This window comes from Dromiciops gliroides, chromosome 5 (assembly GCF_019393635.1).
Source record: "Dromiciops gliroides isolate mDroGli1 chromosome 5, mDroGli1.pri, whole genome shotgun sequence".
Lineage (NCBI taxonomy): Eukaryota > Metazoa > Chordata > Mammalia > Microbiotheria > Microbiotheriidae > Dromiciops > Dromiciops gliroides.
In genome coordinates, this window is record NC_057865.1 from 197,032,740 (window position 1) to 197,056,652 (window position 23,913).

Below are 23,913 nucleotides of genomic sequence, written 5' to 3' on the forward strand. Positions count from 1 at the left end.
GGGCAGAGTGAATCTGCGTCGGCGGATTAGCGGAGGCCGCTGCGCTGCCTGTCAGCTGATCGGCTCTGAGGGATGAGCTGAAGGAACCTGCTTCTTCCCGGCTCAGATAGTGGAGAAAGCAGGTGAGGTGCGGGGCGCGCGAAGGGCCTTGCCGTGGGAATCTCACAGCGCTGGGGAGTTTGCCTCCTACCCCGGAAAGCCCTCCGCTCCGGCCCCTTCTTTCTGTACCGACCGCGCTGCCTCGCCCCCATCCATCCTTCCTCTCCTCGCCCTCTTTCCAGCCCCGAAGGCCACGAAGGACCCAAGCCTGGGCCCCCCAGACGCAGTCCCCCCCATCTCTTGGCAAAGCTCACCCCCCTCCAAGAAAACCTGAAGAAACCTCCCCATCGCTAATCGAGGTTAAACCAAACTTTGAGCAAAAGCTGGACGGAATCACACTAATTTGTTAAACACAAATCCCCTAACCGATTATTTATTTGATTCCAAACGAAACCAATTGAAAAAGGGGCGGGGGAACCAAAGAACCAGTTGAACCTGGAACAGAAGGGTTTGTAATTTGTAAAGTTTTGGAACCAGAATATAAAAATATTCACCGAATAGGTCCTAATTTGGATTTAGAACTGAAGAGGACCTTAGAAATTACTAGTTCAGCTCCTTCCTCTTACGGAGAGGAAACAGGCCCGGAGAGAGGAAATGTCACACAAATCGCTGTCTGGATTCATATCCATGCCCACGAGTACACTATACTATGTTGTCTGAACAAATATTTTACTTTCCTGGTCCCTACTTCAATCAATCCTTCATTGTGTGTGCTCTTAGAATCATACATGGAGGGCTGGAAAGGACTTCAGAAGCTGTCCATTCTAACCCATTTCTAAGATTGAGAAACTTAGATCCAGGGAATAATTTGCCCAAAGTCACACTTAGAATACTAGTCAGCCACTAGGAGTCATAAGATATGTGTTCAAATTCTGCCTTTGGTGTTTACTGCCTGTGTAACCTTGGACAAGTCACACATCCTACCTGGTCTTCAGGTTCCTCAACTGTAAAACAAGTGGGTTGTCATAAATGAAGACTTCTGAGAGTCCTTTCAGTACCAGAGCTACGATTCTATGAACCCATACCCTAGACACCAGAGTTCTTTTATTCCGTTCCCAGTTTGCATCATCTTATCTGTGATATGATCTTTCATAAATATTCTAGTAGGTTTCACTGGGCTCCTTGAGAGCAGAGGTCATCTCTTCCTTTCCTTATTTAACACTTTAATTTGGCAGATATTCATTGATGATGATACTTAAATAATCGCAGTTACATTTGAAACCAAATTTGAATGAGGCAAATGGGTACCTGGGCTCAGGGAGCTTACAGTAGGGGCATAAGGCAAAATAATGCTTCAGAAATTGAAGGGGGGGCATGTTATGTGAATTCCAAGAAAAATATTGTTTCTAAAAAGGGAAGCCTTTTTAGAGAAGGTAACATTTTGAATAGGATTTTTTTTTTGCAGGGCAAGGAGGGTCAAGTGACTTGCTCAGGGTCACACAGCTAGTAAGTGTCAAGTGTCTGAGGTCAGATTTGAACTCAGGTCCTCCTGAATCCAGGGCTGGTGCTTTATCCACTGCATGCACCACCTAGCTGCCCCCTGAATAGGATTTTAATAGTTTGAACTAAGACATAAATGATGCTAATGTACAGAGTGTGTTCAGGGGACAAACTTATTGTAAGACTGCATTCAATGGACACTCAGATGTTAACTGTTTGGCCTTGATTTGAACTCTCCCCTCAGAAAACCTTCATTGTAAACACATGTATGTTTCATAATAGTTGTATACTGTTTTGGTGCTTTTCTCTGTTCTTAAGTATTTGTCATAAATTCATCTGGTTTTCTTCAATAGAGTATAATGTTTCCTAAGGACGAGGACTTTACTTATTTCTTTTTCTCTCACCACAGAACCAAGAACATTGATGAGTACTCAGTTGACTGTATGTGAAATATAAATCCTACTTCCTCTACCTGCTGGAGGAAAAAAGACTAGTCTAAAGCTTATCTATATAATCATACAGAGAATGCAGGGGTTAGTAAAAATAGCACTAGCCTTTAGTGTTAGGAGAATTGTGGATTGGGGTCCTTTTGTTTCTTTGTTGAGTTTTGCTACTGTGGGTTTGAGTTTTTCTGTTCTGCTGATAATTGTTGCTATGCAGACAATAAATTCTGCTTTCATAATTCTTATTTCTTTTTTAAATCATTCAGGATCACCCTGCTGTGGTTCCAACTCTCCAGTTTTCTTTCTTTCTTTTTTTTTTTTTTTGTGAGGCAATTGGGGTTAAGTAACTTGCCCAGAGTCACACAGCTAGTAAGTGTTAAGTGTCTGAGGTCCGATTTGAACTCAGGTACTCCTGAATCCAGGGCTGGTGCTCTATCCATTGCGCCACCTAGCTGCCCTCCAGTTTTCTTTTTCACAGATGAGTGTGTCAAGAAAAAGGCAAACAACTTCAGTTACTTAAGAAGTGGTACCACTCAGAAGAACAACTGAACTTGATAGTCTACATGATGATGTGTTTTTTTTAATATAGAACAATCTAGATGACGGCTACTCTGGTACCAGATAAGATGAAAGCAAACCAAGAGAAATTCTGTGGCCAAGAAAGAGATTTTGTATATAAATTCAATGTAGGAAACCAGTGCTTTGAGCTTACGGTGCCTCTGCAATTTCCTGTTCAAGAGAACCCAAATAACTTGCATGGACGTCTGATGCTTCTCCACAATTTACCTTGTTTCATAGAAAGTGGTGAGAACTGATTTTCATTATTGTTTGACTGCTCTGCTTCTTGGGCTTACCTAGGTACATAAAAGAATTCTGAAAAGAATGGAGTTTTGTTAGAAATAGTCATAAGTTTTAAAAAGGTATTGTTGGTACAACTGCTGAAACTTTTCCTTCTGTGCAAATAGTAATATCATAGGTATAAAGAGGGCTTTCTGGTCCCCACCAATTGTTTTCATAAAATATTTGTAGAGTATCATACAACAATTTTGTATTATGGTTTTAGCATCATAGATTTAGAGCTGAATGGAACCTTAGAAGCCATCTAGTCAAACAATACCTGAATAAAACTGCAGAAGTGCTGGAAAACTTTGCCTTCCAGTTAATGTTGTATGCCAGGAGAACAGTCAGGAGGCCTTTCAGCGGAGTAAATGTAACATTAAAATAGAAATTCACAACCTTTCAGAATTTGCATACTAAGGCATTTATTCACTCTGATTTAAAAATTCCTGAGTCGGTCAAGTCATGTTGAAGCATCTAGCTTCCTTAATCGATTTCCCAAATACCTACCATTATAGAATCTAACATTTCATGTATGTCTAGTAATATCAGTGCAATAAATAGGAGCTACATTCCTGGCCAGCCAAAATGTGGACTAAAAACTTTAAAAATATACATAGACCAGAAACCATGTAATCTTTTATAGACTTCTCCCCATAACTTTCATTTTCCTCCCTCTCCAGACAGGAGTTTCTCCTTGGTTAGGTATGCTATAGAGTGGGAAGGGCAAGGGGTGTCTGGATTGGTACTTCTCTGAATTTAGTTTGTAGCTTGGGCCTTTAAGACAACACAGCTAGTAGTGCTGCAGAACATTTCACTGCTTGAATTGTCTTTTACAGTTCTTAGTACTTAAGAAAGTCTAGGAAAATTAGAGGACTACTTACTCTCCATAGAACAGTAATTTTCCAATGTGATTCAGCCTTCCTTACCTAAGGCAGCATCAGATAGTGGATAGAACACCATTCTTAGAGTCAGAATGATATGGGTTCATGGCCTGCATCTCATATATGCTGTGGGACTGTGAGGAAGTCACTTAGCCTCTCAGTGCCCCAGAAAATGTCCTAAAGTTGTCAGGTAACAGTTGGCAATCTGCATTGGTAGAGGGAGTTTCCCTAACAGGAGTTCATCATCATGCTCATAACTAACATTTATATAGTGCTTTCTGTGAGCCAGGAACTGCTAAGTACTTTGCAATTATTGTCTCCATTTTATAGATGAGGAAACTGAGGCAAACAGGTTAAGTGACTTGCCCAGGGTCACACAGATAGTGTCTGAGGCCAGTTTTGAACTCAGACTTTTCTGATTCCATGCAAGCATAATAGGTGTTTAATAAATGCTTGTTGATTGATTAATTGATCTGTTGGAGTTTAATTGATGTTGATTTGTGTTATTCCTGCCCCAGACTTAAAAAAATCTCTGAGCCAGTTTATAGAGGAAGAATCTCTACGAGATTATGATAGAGAAGCTGAGGCTGCACTGGAAGCTTTGAAATCTGGTGAAGTTGATGTGCACCAGCTGACAAGTGCGTGGGCAAAAACTTATGCCGAGGTGAGAATATGGGTCAAGCTGTAATTTCCCTCCCCTGCCTTCTGCCTTCCTTCCCTTATTTATTTTCACTGGTCTTATGAATAAATACTAACATATTTTATAGAGCTTTAAGGTTTACAAAGCACTTTACTCACAACTGCTTTGGAAAGTAGGTAGTACAAGCATTATTATCCCCATTTTACAGATGAGGAAACTGAAACAGAGAAATGTTAAGTGACTTGCCCACAATCAAACAGCTAGTAAATGCCAGGACTAAGATTTGAACCCAAGGTTCTTGACTCTCAGGTCCATTGTTCTTTCCATTATTCCAAGCCCCCTAGGTATATTCTATCTCAAGCAAATCTTATATATGTAAATATGGATTTGCAAAACCAGTAATTTTTTTTATAGTTTTAAAAGTATGTTTTAATCTGTATTCTAATACCATGAGTTCTTTCTCTCAAAGTGGATAGTGTTTTTTTTCATAAGTCCTTTGGAATAGTTTAGGATCATTACATTTCTGAGAATACAGAAGTTATTTACAATTGATTATCATACAATATTTCTGTTATAATTGTGGTTCCTGTTACAATGTTCTCCTGGTTCTGCTTGTTTCACTTTGTATCAGTTTGTGTAAGTCTTCCTAGGTTTTTCTGAAAGCATCTTGTTCATCATTTCTTATAGCGTAATAGTATTCTATAAAATCATATAGAATAACTTCTTTTTGTTTGTTTTTGTTTTTTGCAGGGCAGTTGGGGTTAAGTGACTTGCCCAGGGTCACACAGCTAGTTAAGTGTCAAGTGTCTGAGGCTGGATTTGAACTCAGGTCCTCCTGAATCCAAGGCCAGTGCTTTATCCACTGCGCCACCTAGCTACCCCCTAGAATAACTTCTTTAGCATCTCCCCAATTGATGGGCATCCTCTCAATTTGCAATTTTTTGCCACCATAAAAAAGAACTACTATAAATATTTTTGCTCATATGGGTTGTGTTTTTTTTAATTATTGTGGCTACTATTATATTTTATAAATTATTGCTATTTATATATTTATTTGTTTGTTTTTTTGGTGAGGCAATTGGGGTTAAGTGACTTGCCCAGGGTCACACACCTAGTAAGTGTTAAGTGTCTGATGCCGGATTTGAACTCAGGTCCCCTTGAATCCAGGACCAGTGCTCTATCCACTGTGCCACCTAGCTGCCCCCAAAATGATGTTCTTGTAACTTCTACTTAGCTCCATTTTCTAAGGCTAGGAAGTCCACCATCCTTGATAACCCGCCTCTAGAGTACCTCATTATGTTCATGTTTTCCTACAATGTGAACACAGGTTTTCAGATGTGGTCTGATTAGGGCTGTTTTTGAGGAAATAAATATCAAGGATATATATGAACAAAAAGGGAAGTGGACAGGTTATATATTAAGACTGAAAGAATAGATAGAAAATCTAATGAGTATATCTGTATCACAGTATACAAGAAGATTTGTGGGAAAACTGCTACAGCCACCACATGATAGAGGGGAAAGAAGCTTTTTGTATAATTGCAGCATTATATTTTTTTGGTTTGGTTTGTTGTTTTTTTTTTTGCAGAGCAGTTAGTGTTAAATGACTTACCCAGGGTCACACAACTAGTAAGTGTCAAGTGTCTGAGACCAGATTTTAACTCAGGCCCTCCTGAATCCAGGGCTGGTGCTTTATCCACTGCACCACCTAGCTGCCCCAGTATTTTCTTTCTTTCTTTCTTTCTTTCTTTCTTTCTTTCTTTCTTTCTTTCTTTCTTTCTTCCTTCCTTCCTTCCTTCCTTCCTTCCTTCCTTCCTTCCTTCCTTCCTTCCTTCCTTTCTTTCTTTCTTTCTTTCTTTCTTTCTTTCTTTCTTTCTTTCTTTCTTTCTTTCTTTCTTTCTTTCTTTCTTTCTTTCTTTCTATCATCTATCTATCTATCTATCTATCTATCTATCTATCTATCTATCTATCTATCTATCTATCTATCTATCTATCTATCTATCTCCCCAGGGCAATGGGGGTTAAGTGACTTGCCCAGGGTCACACAGCTAGTAAATGTCAAGGATCTGAGGTCAGGTTTGAACTCAGGTCCTCCTGAATCCAGGACCAGTGCTTTATCCACTGTGCCACCTAGCTGCCCCACCCAGCATTATATTTTAAAAGGAAACATTCCATATGATTTCTCCTATGTCTGTTTTATCTTGTAGACCACATTAGAGCATGCAAGACCTGAAGAGCCAAGCTGGGATGAAGATTTTGCAGATGTCTACCATGACCTAATCCATTCTCCTGCCTCTGAAACTCTCTTAAATTTGGAGCACAATTACTTTGTTAGTATCTCAGAACTTATTGGGGAAAGAGATGTGGAGCTTAAAAAGTTACGAGAAAGGTATTTTAACTTTTCTTATGCTTAATTGTCATATTGTCATAGTTAGATGCATTTGTCCAGGGAGGAATTTTATAAACTTTTAGAAAATTGAAGCCATAAATTAGAAAAATCTTCTTTCTTATAAATGCAGATAATTATCTGGTTCATTTCAATCCAGTTGTTGAAATTAATGTCACAGGTCCATGTAGATTTATGTAGTTTCACTAAAATATGCCATTAATATTGTAATTGAAGCTTGTCAGTACTTAGTTTAAATCCTCCTTTCATGGATCATTTGTAGTTAAGTCTATGCTCTTTAAGTCTAGAATAGTTTTAAAAACTATGTACATTAGGAAAAAACAACATCATAAGAAACTTTGAATTTGTGCCACATAAACTGTTTCATCCAGAGGGGAAAAGACTGTTGTATTGACCACGGACCTAGATGGCAAGAAAACTGTTCTGATGCATTGTTTTCCCTACCCTTTTTCAGAAATGTGGTCACATGAACTAAACTATGGGAAATGTTTGTTTAAGTTCTTCCCTAGTCTGTATTTGCATTCTAAACCAAATTAATTAGATTCCCCTAAGAGGTCCCATTTTTCAGGTCATGAGACACTGTTGTTATAATGAATAGAGGGCTAACCTTGGAATCAGGAAGGCCCAGGTTCAGGACCTGCCTCTAACACATGATATATAAACTCATGAACAAATCTCTTAACTCTTGATGATATAGGCATTCTTAAGTCAGTAAATTATACAGTCTGACTCAGTGGCAGCTCCTGATAATAACAACATCAGAATCTGTACCATCTTACACAAGTTGATAAAAGCAGTCTGCAAGAGTGGTCCCCCTTCAAAGTCCTAGAGGTGTCTTTATTTACTCTTCACCCAGAGGGTCCACAACTAGGTCCCAGGTCAATCCACCTGGAGTAAAGTTAATTCACACTACCCTAGGTCTGCTCCACAGCCTCTTGGCTTGTGTGGGAGTGTGAGAATTAACTCAAATGATCCCAATTCCACTAATGTTCTGGCCCACAACACTCCTCCCCCTGACCAGCAAAGGCCTTCAGTAGCTATGATCACAAAAATCAGCTTTACTTCAAATACTGCCCACCCCTTCATCTCACCCCCTCAGTCTTGCAGTAGAACAAATGGGGCCTTGTCAAGACAGCAGCAAAGGCCAAAAGAGGCTAGCTCCCACAACTGAGGGTGCCACTGCTCTTTCTGCTGTTTGGCTGGTGGTGCTATCCAAGTAGCTGCTTCAGGCAGAGTGTCCATAAGCATTGATTAAGCTCTTACTATCTGTCAACCACTGTGCTAAGCAGTTGGGATAGAAAGAAAGGCAAAAACACAGGCCCTGCCCTCAAGGAGTTTGCATTCAAATGGAGAAGACAATATGCAAACGACTATGTACATATAAACTACATATAACATAATAGGGAGGCTTTGTAAAGGGAAAGGATTGGGGGGATGGGGGCAAGACTGAGAAAAGCCTTTTTCGGAAGGTGAATTTTGAGCTGAGACTTCATAGAAGCCAGGGAGTCAGGAGACAGAATGGAAGAATATTCTGGGCATGGAGGACAGCCAGTGAAAAGGTCCAGAGTTGGAGGTACAGAGTCATGCGGGAGGAAAATCACGGAGTCAAGTGTCACTGGATCATAGAGTATGTGAAAGAGAGTAAAGTGTGAGAAGACAGGAATAGTGGGAAGGGGCCAGGCTGGGAAAGGCTTTAAAAGTCAGAGGATTTTATACTTGATCCTGGAGTTAATAGGAAGCCACTTTGACAAACTACATGGATGATGGACCAAAGTAGAGAAAGACTTGAAGCAAGGAGACCAACCAGTAAGCCATTATAATAGTGCAGGCCTAAGGTGAAGAGGACCAGCTCCAGGATGATGGTGGAAATGTGACCCTCACTTTAAATGTTCAAAAGGGTATAATAATACTTTAAATCACAATAGCAATTTAATTTCTTTTTTTTTCATGTTTATCTCAAGAACTGCACAAAATTAGGGTTAACCCTCTGACCTGTCAAATTGATAAAGATTTAGTGCTTAAAATGAAGGCAGTAAAGTCTCTGATCTTGATGGCCAGCCAAACACATGAACTTCAACTCCCTACTGCCACCCAAACCAAATTAAAATGTAATTGTCGGGGGTGGGGGTGGGCCACTAGGTGGTGCAGTGGATAGAGCACTGGCCCTGGAGTCAGGAGGACCTGAGTTCAAATGTGGCCTCAGACACTTGACACTTACCAGCTGTGTGACCCTGGGCAAGTCACTTAGCCCCCATTGCCCCCCCCCATGTAATTGGGAAATATTTAACAAAATAAATAAAATATCATTAATGTGCAGCCTGCAGAGATCCTTATGTATAGCTTAGTGGCCCCCATTTCTATTTGATTTTGATTTCACTGTTTTAGATGTACTTTTACATATACTACCTACCAAACCGCTATGTACTTTTCACCACTTCTGGCCCCCATTTAGATATGGAAGAAAGGTTTTGGGAATCTTAATAATTAAATCCTGTTTATTAAAGTTTTGTTTTCAATAATTCTCTTTCAATTTTGAAAACTGCAACAACATTTATCATCCACCAGAGGGAACATGTATCATGTATATTTGTGTGTATGCATGTGATTTTGCATCCAGATCTGTCTTTCAGTATTCATACCTCTTTAACAAATGAAACCTTTTTCAGATTTATTTTTCTTTTTTGGCCACAAAAAAATTATGTTCATGTGAGCATAGGGAACTCCAGGTGAGGAAACTGTCTCTGACAGTGGACATTAACAACTGTTTAGCAATTTGTGGTCTGAACCACTGAAAGAGTAAGTAATATCTGCAATGTGAAAGAAGGACTATGCTTGTTCTGTGGAAGCTGGGTGTAGGGCTGCTGGACCTAAAGGCAGGAGACTGACACGGAACCCTGCATCAAAGAGGATTACTAGTTGTGGGGTCTGCACTAGTCACTGAGGCTGTTTATAAAATGAAGATTCAATGGCATTTATGTCACAGTATTGTCGGGAGGATTAAATGAGTTAATATGTTTGCTTTGCAAATCTTAGAGCATTATAGATGATGGTAATCATGATGATGGTGGTGGTGGTTTGTAAAATTAAGGGAAATGGGGAGAAGACAGAAAGGTAAATTTCAGCTCAGTGTTAGGAAGTAAGAGCTGTCCAGAAGTGGCTGTCACAGGAAATAGTGAATTGTCTGTTACGGAAAGTCTTCAAGCAGACTGCACTGGATGACTAATTGTCAGATATATTGTAGAGGGGGTTCTTATTCAGGTGCAGGTTGAAATGGAGCCCATTGGAGTCTGTGAGGGTTAGAGTTAAGTAAGCATTAATTCGTCCTGAAACTGTATTTTAGAAAGTGCAGTAGAAGTGTGAGTGAGAGACAGCATGGTATAGTGGGTAGAAGGCTGACCGTGAAGTCAGGACCTGGGTTCAATTTCTGCCTCCTACACATACTAGCTGCCCCATTCTTATTATGATCTCACTTAACCTCTGTCTGCCTTGGTTTCATCAAATATCTATGAAATAGACATGATAATAATAATAATACCTTCCTCCAGTGTTGTTGTGATAATAAAATAATTATGTAAAGCACCTTGCAAACTATAAAGCTGTATGTGTGTTAGCTTCTTCTTCTTCTTCTTTATTATTATTATTATTATTATTATTATTATTCTCTGTTACTTGACTTCTTTTCCATTCTATGTACAATTCTTTTTTTTTTTTTTAAAGGTCTTAAGTTGATTGGTGAGTTCCCTCCACATTGGATTTGGTTTTTTCTTGTGTCCTCAGAATTTCATTCTTGAGCATTTACCTTTCCTGCAACATTTCTTTTGAATCTTTTGAAAACTGCTTTCCTGAAATCTGTGGTACATGTGAGACTGCTCAGATTTCTTCTCTTCTATCACAAATTCTTAAGATGGAGTGGTCACTTTCCTTCAGGTTTCCCATTGGGGGGGGGGGTTGGTGAGGCAATTGGGGTTAAGTGACTTGCCCAAGGTCACACAGCTAGTAAGTGTCAAGTGTCTGAGGCTGGATTTGAACTCAGGTCCTCCTGACTCCAGGGCCGGTACTCTATCCACTGTGCCACCTAGCTGCCCCTTTCCCATGATTTTTACCCCACCAAGTGGTTTCTCCTTTTTTAGTGAGAATCAAATCCAGAATGGAATTTTCCTTTGTTGGTCCCTCTACTTTTTAAAAGATAAAAGTATTACTAAGGCAAGTAAAGAGATTTTTAGATACTTTCACCCAAAGTGCTATTATACTTCTCCTTTGGGGCTTCTTCACATTAGTGTATATTTTTAATATACAGTTTGTCCTCAGGCCTCCCTTTTGACCTCTTCTCCTTGAGACACATCTATCCAGAACCATAGTCCAGCCATGGGCTTCATCTCCCCAAATCTCTGTGAAGTTAAATTTGCTTCCTTGCTTTAGATCTCCAGCTTTTCTCGTTTGTTGCCTAAATTTTGAGGATTTCTTTATATACATTAGAGGCTGTGGATATTATTAGTGAATGTTTTTGGCCTTTATCTACTAAGAACTTATGGGTGTCTCAGTTGCTCTTATTTCTTCATCGAAGCTTCTCTCTATGATATCTAAGTTGGAGGCCATACATAGGTAATCTCCTCTTTCTTTGATTACACATGCCAAACCCTAGCAAATACACTGCCATCAGTCTTTGTTAAGTGTACTTCATCTCTCGCCTTCTGCCTCCCATTCCTCCTTTTTAAGCTGTGGTCCCAACACCTGAATCCCATCCTCACACATCTTCCTGGCCGCTAGTCACTTCCCAAATGAATCTTTCATGTGCATCTCAGGCACATGAAAGTGGGTAACACTGAGGAAAACACACCCTGTCCTCCTTTGGATTTCAGTTTCTTGCCTTTATTTTCCAAGCTGGAAGGAACCTTAAAGGTCCTCTAATCTAACTCCTTCATTTTACAAATAAAGAAATGGATACTCAGGGAAATTGTGTCTCATTTGGATCAAAGTCCTTTGGGTCATGCACTTCCTTGTATCTGGCTGATGGTCAAAAAGTCATTTTATCCTATATAAAAATGTATTTTGGGCATAGATTGCAGGGTATATGCTTCAAGAAATCTATAGATGCAAAAAACATTGTGATGTTGTGGGATTTTTTTGTTGGTTTTTTGTTGTTGTTTTTCAGGGCAATGAGGGTTAAGTGACTTACCCAGGGTCACACAGCTAGTAAGTGTCAAGTGTCTGAGATTGGATTTGAACGCGTTTTCCTGAATCCCGGGCCAGTGCTTTATCTACTGCGCCACCTAGCTGCCCCCAGCATTGTGATTTTATTAATAAGAATTCTAGTAAAAAGTCTATTAGATTTCAGTAGTTTTATGCATTAATTTCAAATGCAAATTTCCCTCACAAGTAAAGTTTCTCATAATTTAGAGACTTATCAGTATCAGTTTTTGTACCTCTCTCTCCAAAGATCTCAAAGGACTTTTCCTAACAAAGTAATTCTTCATTCCTGGAGGTAAGAGGATAACAAGTATTATTATCCTCATTTTGCAGATGGGAAAATAAGAACAATTGAAACTGCTAAGGTGCACATGTAATTGTCAGAAATTGGAACTGAATCTTTTGGCTTCTGCACTAGGGTTCAGACTAGAAGGTTTGCTACCTCAACTGATTTGTGGGTTCCTCCCTGTCTTCAGACAAGGTGCAGAAATGGATAAAGTAATGCAGGAACTGGGAAAGTCGCTAACAGATCAGGATGTAAATTCATTGGCTGCTCAACATTTTGAATCCCAACAGGTAAGTAAAAAGGAACAATTTTCATTTTTATAAGTTTTGAGTTCCAAATTTGTTTCTCTCCCTCCCTTCCCTCTCCCCTCCCCATGACAGTAAGCAATATGATGTAGGTCATATAGTAAATTCATGTTAAACATATTTCTTCATTAGTCATGTTGTTAAAGAAAAATCAGAACAAAAAAGGAAAAACCATGAAAAAGAAAAAACAAACAAAAAGGTGAAAATACTATGCCTCAATTTGCATTCAGACTCAATAGTTCTTTCTATGGATATGGATAGCATTTCCCATCAAGAGTCTTTTAGAATTGTCTTAGATCATTGTATTGCTGAGAAGAGCTAAGTGTATCACAGTTGTATATCACACAATGTTGTTGTTACTATGTACAATGTTCTCTTGATTCTTCTTATTTCATTCAGCATCAGTTCATGAAAGTCTAGGAACAGCTTTCATTTATGTAGCTACATTTTTTGTTTCTTTCAAAAATTAAATGAATTATTCTGGATACTGTTATTAGGTCTTAGAGAATAAATGGACCAGTGAGCTAAAACAGTCAACCGCCATCCAAAAACAGGAATATCAGGAATGGGTGATAAAACTTCACCAAGACCTAAAAAATCCAAACAACAAATCCATCAGGTATTAATCATCTGAAATATTAAGCATTTATTATTGATAATTAAATTAATATGTAGATTAAGTCTTTTAGGGGAAAATTTTTGATTGTAGAGATCCTGAGTTAGAGGTAGAATTTCAAGATAATTGTGGTTTTTCTTTTAAGAGCTTTTGGGTTATTAACAAATTTTGTTTAATTTGTGTAGTGTGAGGTAATGGGTTTTTTTTTATTTTTTCAGTTGTTATTATTGTTGTTTATTTTTTATTGGAAAAAAGCTTCAAAAACATTTTAAGCTCATAAATCCATCTTCATTATATCACTTTTTCTTTTAAATTGACTTGCCTCTACATTAGTTTAAAATATGACTAGTTGTAATACAAATGACATCCCATGTATTACTTCTTTGCCTCAAACTTTTTTCTCTTAAGCTATAAAGCTATTTTCACTTTTTAAAAAAGTTGTTAGGATACACTGACTTAGATGTTTACTTAAAATGCAATAGAGTAGTGTCTTCTTTCTGTGTACAGGTATATACTGTATACACTTAGAAATAATTATGTTTCCAGTTCATATAGTTCCCTTTTATGTACATCATTTCTAATCTGAATCTTACAAGCCTTTGTCTGTTTGGTATTTTTATTTTCTAAAATTGGCCCCTTACCCATGTTTTCATATTTCCATGCAGAACAAAGTCAGGTCATTTGTCAGTGATTAGAAGTAACATCCCTGAGAGTTGCTATTTTGGGATACAAATGTCATCGCCTATTTAAAGAGTAGTGGGCATCAGGGAGGCAGGGCCTGTCTGTCTTATGGGTGAGGTGTTGCACACCTACTTTGATATAGAAGGTGATAAGAAGGATCACAAAATATTTCTCCCTTTTAAGTATTATTTGACCCAAAATTTAATTTCTAATATACTTTAAGATGTACTGAATAATGTTCATTCCTATGAGTTTAGCATTCTATTTTATGAGGTTCCTTTTTTAAAATGTCAGTCCAGAGTAACCTCTCAGAGCCCCCCCCCCCCATGATTGCGATAAAATGTCAGTCCTGGAGGGTATTATACCTCATCATGAATGTTTATCATTTTGCTTCCTTCTTACAGAAGGTTCATGTTTTAAACATGATTGGGTGATTAGATAGAAAGGGATACAAGAGTCACCTACATTCTGCTTTTGTCTGGTACTTTCCCTGACCCAGGAGATAAATTGGCCAAATATAGTTTGTACCCTATCCATGTGTGTCCTGAATAATGGTAATGACTCAATGAGTCTGGTAATAACTCACATTGGAATCGCACACCTCCAGAGCAGTGATGGACGCTATCTGGATTTAGGCAAGGGATAACTTGATAGATGCACTTAAGGTTGTTACCTCCAACTTCTGAGTTCTTTCCAAGTTAAAAAAAAAAATCAAGAGGTGGAAGAGGTAATAAAAGGTATACATTGAATGTCAACAATTTTTAAGTAAATGCATTTTCTATGATTTTGTTGCAGATTAATTTAGAATATTTTTTGAGCATTTTCATGCTCACAGCCCCATTTACTTGTTTTCTAACATTATTAGAAAACATAGAGTTGTTGTACCTATGTATCTAGTAGTTCTGAATAATGCCAGAAAAGAAAAAGTAAAAATTGATATTTAAATTGATGAAGTTATTAATGAATCACATCATTGCATCTATTTCATCATTTCATATGTCAAGTATATTATAATGTATCTATCATCTTGCTTTCTCAAGAGATAGGGGAGGGGCAGGAATGTGGGAGAGAATTTGGAACTCAGAATTTTTATTGTAAAAAAATTTTTTTTTAATTGTGGGGCAGTGGGGGGTTAAGTGACTTGCCAAGGGGTCACACAGCTAGTAAATGTCAAGTGTCTGAGGCCAGATTTTAACTCAGGTCCTTCTGAATCCAGGTCCAGTGCTCTATCCACTGCGCCACCTAGTTGCCCCCAGAACTCAGAATTCTTAAAAATTTAATGGTCATCTGTCCTTTCATAGAGGGAGAATCCAGCAGCTCTCAAAACATCCCATCATAAAAGTTATGAATTTTTTCCTCACATCAAGCTTAAATTTTCTTTTTGCAATTTCTATTCCTTTCTCCTGGTTTTGCCCTCTGAGGCCAAAGAAAACAAATCTAATTCCTCTTTCATTATAGCTTCACTATTACTTGTAGACAGCTGTTATCTTCTTTCTCTTCTCTTCTTTTTTTATTTTATTTTATTTTATTTTATTTTATTTTATTTTATTTTATTTTATTTTATTTTATTTTTACGTGCTTAAATAGAATTTTATTTTCCAAAATATATGTAAAAACAAATTTTAACATCAATTTAAAAAAAAATTGTTCCAACTTCTCTTCCTCCTCTATTCCCACCCCCACCCACTAGAACTCAAGCATTTCAAAATAAATTATACATGAGTAGTCATGGAAAACATTCCCACATTAGCTAGGTTGTGAGGAAAAAACAGTCAAAAAACTCCCAAAACTTCAGACTGAGGAATTGTCAAAGAGAAAAAACATTTTTTTTAAAAAAATGTGTTTCCAGGGGCAGCTAGGTGGTGCAGGGGACAGAGTACCGGCCCTGGAACCAGGAGCACCCGAGCCCAAATCCAGCCCCACACACCCAACACCCACCAGCCACATGACCCCGGGCAAGTCACCCAACCCCAATTGCCTCACCAAAAAAGAAAAAAAAAAAAGAGAAAAGAAAAAAAAAATGTGTTTCCAACTATTTCAGATACTATCACTTCTTTCTCTGTAGATGGGTTGCCATTTTCATAGTCCTTCAGGGTTATATTGGACCATTGCCTTGCTGAAAATAACCACATGCTTCCCAGCAGATCATTTTACACTATTGCTGTTATTTTGTATACAGTGCATTTCATTCTGCTTCAGTTCATGTAGGTCTTTCCAGGTTTTTCTAATAGTATCCTGTTCATCATACCCTAAATAATGTACCTTAAACTTGACAAAGAATTTTCTTCGTATTAGCCCAGCAAAGTCATCAGAACTATTTCCCTCCATCCTATTCCCTTTCCATGATATTTACTCTATTTTCCATCTTCTTTTAAACTATTCCTCCTCAAAAGTATTTTACTTCTGACTGTCCCCTCCCCTACTCTACACTCCCTTTTTTTCCACCCTTCCTTCCTTATCCTCTTCCCCTCATACTTTCCTGTAAGGTTAAATAGATTACTCCTCCCAACTGGGTGTGAATGTTATTCCCTCCATGAGCCAACTCTGATGAGTTTAAGGTCTTTGAGCTAATTCTATGTTCCAAATTTTCTTCCTCCCTCTCTCCTCAACCCTCCCTATGAAATCAAGCAATTCAATATTTCATACTTGTGCCATTATGCAGAACATCTTCACCTTCCTTGAAAGTATTTTGCTTTTTACTACTCTCTCCTAGAATCTGCCTTTCCCTCCTTCCCCCCCCCCTTATCTCCCTCCCCTCCCTCAGGGCAAAATATATTACTATACCCACTTGAGTATGTATGTTAGTCCTTCTTTGAGTCAATTCTGATGATATTAAGGTTCAATCACTCCCCAATTCCTTCCCCCTTTTCCCCTCCCCTCCATAAGCTTTTTTCTTGTTTCCTTCATATGAACAACCTCTCCCCAGATCATCTCTCCCCTTCCCCCTCCCCCAGTCTATTTCTCCTACCCTCAACCCTATTTTAAGGATGTCATTATGGGTTAGTTAGGTGGCACAGTGGACAATGCACCAGCCCTGGACCCAGGAGGCCCCAAGCCCAAATCCGGCCCCATACATAAGACACCCCACAAAGAACAAAACATAACATCCCTTCGTATTCAGTTCAGACCTGTGTCCTCTGTATTATCTTCCCATATAGGAATGTTAACAGTTTGATCTTTTAATATCCCTCATGAAGTCTGTGTAATTTAAGATTCTAAATGTGGATTCTAATGTGTTCCTCCAGTTTGGGGGAAACTGACTAAAAATCACTGATAAAACGAGTTTAGGTTTTTAAGGGTTTATTGGAAAATAGAAAGAAAAAGATTGAGAACAGAATTCTAACAGTCTGGCATTCCTATCTTTCCTCAAATTTCCTGTGAAGTCCTCTGCTGCCACCACCATCAAGTCCGGAAGCCAAAAAGGCCAGCGCTCTCTGCGCAGGCTCCCTTTCCTCCTTCCTGTCTCCTCCCAGACCATAGGAGGCTCCTCCAGTTGATTGGCTGGTAGACTTGATAGACAGCACCCATGAGCAAGCGTCATTTCCTGACGCCAAGGAAAAGCCACAATGCCTCTGAGGCATTTTCCTCATGGTGGAGCTCTCCACAGCAAGTCTCCAGTAGGTGGCGTCATTCCAATCATTACAGTCCCCCCTGTTGTTCCTCAAGAAACACAATGTTTCCTTGACGGAACAGTAAAAAGAATATAATAACTATTGCTAACTAATAATATGTGAACAACATTATATAAAAGGAAGAGAGGAAAGTTTTGTTCAGAGGGGCGATTTTTTTTTTTTTTTTGTCCTCATGAACCGACGCTTTGACATTAGTCTTGCAAAGGGAGGGCCTCTGCAGAGAATACATGTTACAGATGGTGTATATTATAACAGAAAGAGAAAAAAAAACAACAAAAACAACAAATCAAAACTGTTCATTTAAAGTCTCTGAAAGTCTTTTCTCAGATGTCCTCTAGGTGTAGTCGTGGAATGGAAGTCTTTTCAGGGGTTGATGTGTGGATGCTGGTAATCAGCCAGGAAAATTTCCTACAAAATTGAGCTTAACACAACTTTAAAATAGCTTTGTCAATAATCAAATCAAACAATGAAAGTTCTCAAAAACATGTCTAAGGGAATTCAGAATCTTAGTTGTTACACATGAAACATATAATAAAACAAAAATTGAACCATTCTTTAAAATTATAATATTACTATAGTCCCCCCCTTATGGAGGGTAATTGAGAAGACAATTGCAGCGATATTAATTATTAAAAATAATTTTTATCTTTGTTTCATCACTTTTTGCATCATCTGCCTAATTATCCTCACACCATTATGAGAAATTAAAAAATCTAATATAATTGGTAACAGGTGTCAAGGCCAAATTCAACACTGTATTTATCATGACACCTGAGATAATTATGGGGGTTACCATAAAAGAACAGAGAAATGATGGGATATGAGCATTTCCACACTTGAGCAATATGTACTGCCCATACAGTATGCCAGGCTTAAAATAGGTGGATGGAATATATGTCCATGCCACCGAACATATTGGAGGAAACTGAGTCAGACTTAATCAGATCCATGGGATTAAGATGTCCATGGCATCAGGCATATAGGAGGGAGCATAGAAGCCAGGTGTAGAAGTGAGATGGGTGGGATCAATACTTCCAGCCATCCGTACAATATTGTGGGGAAAAATAAAATAAAATATTAAACCAAGAGAATCCAACCTCAACATTTGTCAAAAGCCGTTCCCTCGGCCATACCTTGACTTCATGCATGTCTCCCCTCATGTGACAGTTCAGTGTCTGCTTTTGAATGTATTCCTCTTGTGATTGGATGGCATCTTGGCCTACTGGCATCTGATAACTCAGAATAAAGGCAATTAATGTCTTAAATGATAAGTTCCCATAATCCAAGTCTCATATGGATTTAAAAATTGAGGATAATAAATGATTGCAAAAAATGTGCACACATCTTGACTCAGAATATAATATATAATTATGCAACAATTTCAAATAATACCCCTTTTTTTACTTAGTATACAATTACTTTTGTGAAAAATCAGAACATATTTAAATACAAGTTAAAGCACAACAGAATCTCAAAGAAAACTTTTTTTTTTGAAAAGAGAAAACTTTTACAAATGTTCCCCTCTTTTTTTTTTTTTTTGGAATATGCTTATCAAAAATAATACTTCTTTACACTTGCCATGGCAACCAATTTGCCAGGGAAATGCTTCAAAGAGTTTGATCAAATAATCAGTTGAGAAAAAATAACAAAAACAAACAACTCAGAATATGGGAGCACAATACTCCTAGAATTAACATTGTATTATGAAATCAAAACCATCTTGCAATGTTTCAAAATTAGAGATGAATAAATAGAAAAAAATACACATGGAACAATAAAAGACAATGAAATTCAAACTAGGGAAATCTAAATGAATATGAACTTAATATCAATAAGAGTATTATAAAATATAAACTTGATCACATGACTATAAAAAGCTTTTACAAATATTCTCCTTGTTTTAAAAACTAAGTATAAGACACAATCTCAAAAGCATGAAAATCTCTATGAAAATAAACCCATACCATTAATTTCAAAATGTATATGTAATAGCATAGAAATCCTATGTAACCTCTGAACTGATACTATTACTCTGAGTGAATTCAGAACACTTTTGATTCCGATATCTAAAATCCCCAATACTCATATCAATACCTTGCTGCTTACTTCTACATTTCTGTAAAATATATACCCTTCCATGGCAAAAGAAGCAGAGTCTTGAACTATGTTGATTGTCATTCTTATTCAGCTTAAGTTTTTCTTCTTTAACCCCTCTATATTGTCTGTCAGTCTTTTCACCATACAAATGCTTTATAAGATTACTAATTAAAGACAAAAGCAGGTTAGCAAAATTATGAACAAATTGAGCATATCTGGAATTTAAAGGGTTTTCTAAGGTTGCCTCAGAAGCACAGCCAGGCTGGGAAAGGGCTGAGCCTGAAGCTGCAAATGCAGGTAGAAAAAGTTGAGCATGTGCATCAGATCTCTGGACTTCCCAGGCAGGGGAAGCTATGGGCTTGGCCATAGGAGGAGTAGAGGGTGGGGTCTGGAGAGGAGGGGAGGGACCAGAGCAATTTGAATCAGACTTGATTTTGAACTCAGGCCTGGATTCCTCTTCCCCCACTTTGCCTCCAGGTGCTAGGGGATTAAAAGCTTCTAGAAGGTGGGTCATTGCCTCCAGGCATGCAAAATTAAAGCAACAATTAGTGTTAGAACTGGGAAAAGCTGCGGGAATCTCTTCAGGTTTCTCTGAAAAAGCATGGTTGGGAGAGGGAGAGATATTTCCTTGTGTGAGTAAGTTGCTGGCTCTTTTAACAAAAATAAAAAGAAAAATAGAAAATCCACAAAAACAAAGCATTAACATGATCTTATCTCCCATTTGTCTGGTTAAACAGACTAAAATCAAAAATAGGGTAATTAGGGAGTTTAAAAGGTCCATTTGAAAAAAATTTAAAGGAAAACACAGCCAGTACACCAGTACTTAGCAGTTAAAGGGAGAGGGGAAATTTCTTACCCAACCGGAAGATCAGAAGTGAGGTTCAGCTTTCCTCTTCGTGGTCAGCCATCTGTTAAGGGTTAAAATTCTAGCTAAACTGTCTAAAATATCTAATGAGTGGTCGCCAATCAATTACAAGCTTTAGCAAGAGTTAGACTTTTAAGCATTTATTAAGGAGAATAAGAATTTGGTAAAGAGAGAGAGATAGGCCTAGATTCCTATCTATTAAAGGGAGAGCACATTTCTAGCTCCCTTCTCCACCAGCGTCCTCAGGAAAAAGCCCCAGAGTCAGCGCCAGTCTCTTCCTTCCTCCTCCCACTAGTCCGCGTCACTTCCTCCCGCCAAAGAAAAGACTCCTGGTCTTGCCCTCAAAGACCTTCGCTTCATGGGCAGAACTCTTCTACAGTAAGTCTCCAGCAGGTGGCGTCATTCCAATCGTTACAAGTCTTTTTCCTGTTTATCTTTTTATGCTTCTCCGGGGTGTTGTATTTGAAAGTCAAATTTTCTATTCAGTTCAGGTCTTTTCATAACAAATGCCTGAAAGTCTTCTTTCTCCTTGAAGTTCCATGTTTGCCTCTGAAAGAGGATGCTTAGTCTTGCTGGGTACGTGATTTTTGGCTGTAGTCCCAGTTCCTTTGCCCTCTGGAATATCATATTCCATGCCCTCCGGTCCTTTAATGTAGAAGCTGCTAGATCTTGCTTTATCCTTATTGGAGCTCCACAGTATTTAAATTCCTTTTTTCTAGCTGCTTGCAATATTTTCTCCTTGACCTGGGAGTTCTGGAATTTGGCTATAATATTCCTGGAGGTTTTCCTTTTGGGATCTCTTTCAGGAGGTGATCGGTGAATTTTTTCTATTTCTATTTTAGCTTCTGCTTCAAGAATATCAGGGCAATTTTCTCTCACAATCTCTTGGAGGATGGTGTCTAAACTCTTGTTTTGGTCCTGGTTTTCAGGTAGTCCAATGATTTTCAAATTATCTCTCCTAGATTTATTTTCTAGGTCAGCTGTTTTTCCAAGGAGATATTTCACATTGCCTTCTATTTTTTCATTCAATTGGATTTGCTTTACTGTGTCTTGGTTTCTCATAAGCTCACTAGCTTCCATTTGTTCAATCCTGATTCTTAGGCAATTATTTTCAGCAGACAGTTTTTTAATCTCCTTTTCCATTTGGCTTTTCAAACTGTTGACTTTTTTCTCATGACTCTCCTGCATCGCTCTCATTTCTCTTTCCATTCCTTCCTCTCTTTCTCTACATCTTCGTTCTATCTCTCCTACTTTCTCTTCAAAGTCCCTTTTGAGAGCTTCCATGGCCTGAGACCAGTTCATATTTTTCTTGGAAGCTTTGGATGTTGGAGCTTTGACCCTATTATTTTCTTCTTTTTCTGAGGATGTATTATGGTCTACCTTTCCCCCAAAGAAGTTTTCGATGGTCTTCTGCTTTCTCTGCCTACTCATCCTGGCTTACTGTTTCTTGGCTTTTTACTCCTTAAAGTGTAGCGCTGCTTCCCGGACACACTGTTTGTGCTACAGCATGGCCCAGGGGGTGATTGGGCTTCTTCTCAGCCTGCCTGGCTTGTGAGTAATCACAGCCGCTTTCTCTTTGACCCGGAAACAGAAGTCTGATTGAACTCTGATTCTCTATGGTCGGAAGCTTGGCGTACTTTTACCCCTCCCTCACTGGGCCACCACGACTCGATTCAGCCCACTGGTTCAGACCCAGGGCGCTTTGCCCCAACTCCAGCAGATACTGCCTCCACTTCACCCCGGCCTACCTCCGAACCCCCTCACCAGTCCGTGATCGGAGCCTCAGAAGCTGCTGGTGCTGAAGACTCTGACGTGTTGGAAGCACTGTCCCTGGCTGGGTCCGGACCGCGTGCTGAGCTGTTCAGCCTGATCAGTAGGTGATCAGAATCGCCCTCTTTTGCGGAGAAACAGTCTCACTCTGTTCTTATGTGCATTAGGCTGTTCTGGGTTTTGATTTTTACCGCATTATTTGGGCGTGAATGGACGGGTTTATCTGGAGCTTGTGGGAGTCAGCCTCTCCGCCATCTTCTCTCTTCTCTTCTTGAAGCTAAATATCCCTCAGTTTTTTTAACTGATCCCTCATATAGCTTAATCTTAGATTGCTGTACCATTTTTATTGCCTTCTTCTATACACTCTTCAGCCTATTAATGATCTACCTAAAATGTGGTATCTCAGAATTAAAATAATGCTTCAGATGTGGCATGACTAGAGCAGAATACAAAGAGGCCAACACTTCCCTGATCCTGGATACTTTTCTTTTAATGCAACCTCTTGTAGCTAAGTTGTTTATTGTATAGCAGTCATACGACTTAGAAGTACCAAATAAGCACTCACATCTTGTGAAGTAGGTAGTACAGTTAAGGAAAGTGATCTCTAGAATGGAGTAGTAAGGTGATATAACCAGTCACACCACTAGTAAATGTTAGAGGTAACACTTGAAAACAGGTCTGCAAAGTCCAGGTCCAGTGCTTAGTTTATTACTACATGTTAGGAGGATTATTGGTTTTTAGTCCTACATACATGTAGGAGTGCTTATGTTAGTAAATTAGCTGATCTTGTGAAAGACGTGGTGATAGATTGTCATGGCTTTAACTGAGGGATGGTAAATACTGTCATAATTCTTTTAGAAGTAATATGAAGCATGACAAAAGGCCAGTTCTGGCAGATGAGAAATCTGGTTTTTACTTTGGCTCTCACTTTCTTCACTCTCTTTAACATCTGCCACACTTGTGAGTTGTTGTTATTTTTTTTCCTGTAGATATTTTTGTTTCATTCCTATCAAGTAAGATAGCTATATTGATATGATTCACTGCTTTATTACTCAGATATTCAGATGGATCTGTGATCTCATTGATTTGGGATTTTATCCCAGTAGTAGAGTTTGCAACCCTTCTGCTACAAGGGGGCCATCCAATGTGCTGGAAGCCTTCCTCTCTCCTGATGTTGCAGTGATACTAGCAGAACGTTCTGGATGGTCATTATTATTCCATCTTCTTTCCATATGGCCATCCCATTTTTTCCCCTGTCCAACTCCTTGATATGATATGCTTCTTTTCATCAGTTTCTCATTGATGGTCTCTCTTTTGCCCCCCGAGTGGTACTCAGTTTTAGTTTTTTTAAGGCAATGTGATTCAGTGTCTCACTGCCATATAGCAACAATGGTAGTATCATAGTATTTAAAAAAATGAACCTTTGCTTTCATGGGAAACTCAGGTCAGTAAAGAGGTTTGTAATTTCCCAGAAGCAATTCAGTTTGATTTCCTCCTTTTCACTAATACGTTCAGCTCCCTGTTAGTCATTTTTGTTTTGTCATTTCCAGGAAAAAGTCCATTCTTCTTAGCAGAAACAAAAGGAAAATAATAATCGAGCTAAAAAACATCTTTGCCTTCACTGTGTGATGAATTCTCATTTTCCCATCTCTCCCTTCTTTGGTCTTCCTTCAGCTTCTCTCACTAGCTTCAGCTTCTTCGGAGCTTTCTCATTCCTTACACTA

At 38.6% G+C, this 23,913-nt stretch overlaps 1 protein-coding gene across 2 annotated transcripts in view; it reads left to right on the top strand.

The window, feature by feature from the left end:
- The first annotated feature begins 34 nt into the window (after nucleotides 1–34).
- C5H12orf4 (chromosome 5 C12orf4 homolog) overlaps nucleotides 35–23,913 on the top strand; it is a 55,614-nt gene continuing 31,735 nt past the window's right edge. The window contains exons 1-6 of one of the 2 annotated variants that reach the window (XM_043969292.1): nucleotides 35–122; nucleotides 2,572–2,786; nucleotides 4,222–4,367; nucleotides 6,551–6,732; nucleotides 12,414–12,513; nucleotides 13,026–13,147. In XM_043969292.1, coding sequence (XP_043825227.1) covers nucleotides 2,582–2,786; nucleotides 4,222–4,367; nucleotides 6,551–6,732; nucleotides 12,414–12,513; nucleotides 13,026–13,147 — 755 coding nt within the window. In that variant the 5' untranslated portion in view covers nucleotides 35–122; nucleotides 2,572–2,581. The remainder of the gene's footprint in view (nucleotides 123–2,571; nucleotides 2,787–4,221; nucleotides 4,368–6,550; nucleotides 6,733–12,413; nucleotides 12,514–13,025; nucleotides 13,148–23,913) is intronic. The other variant, XM_043969293.1, reaches the window with a different exon arrangement.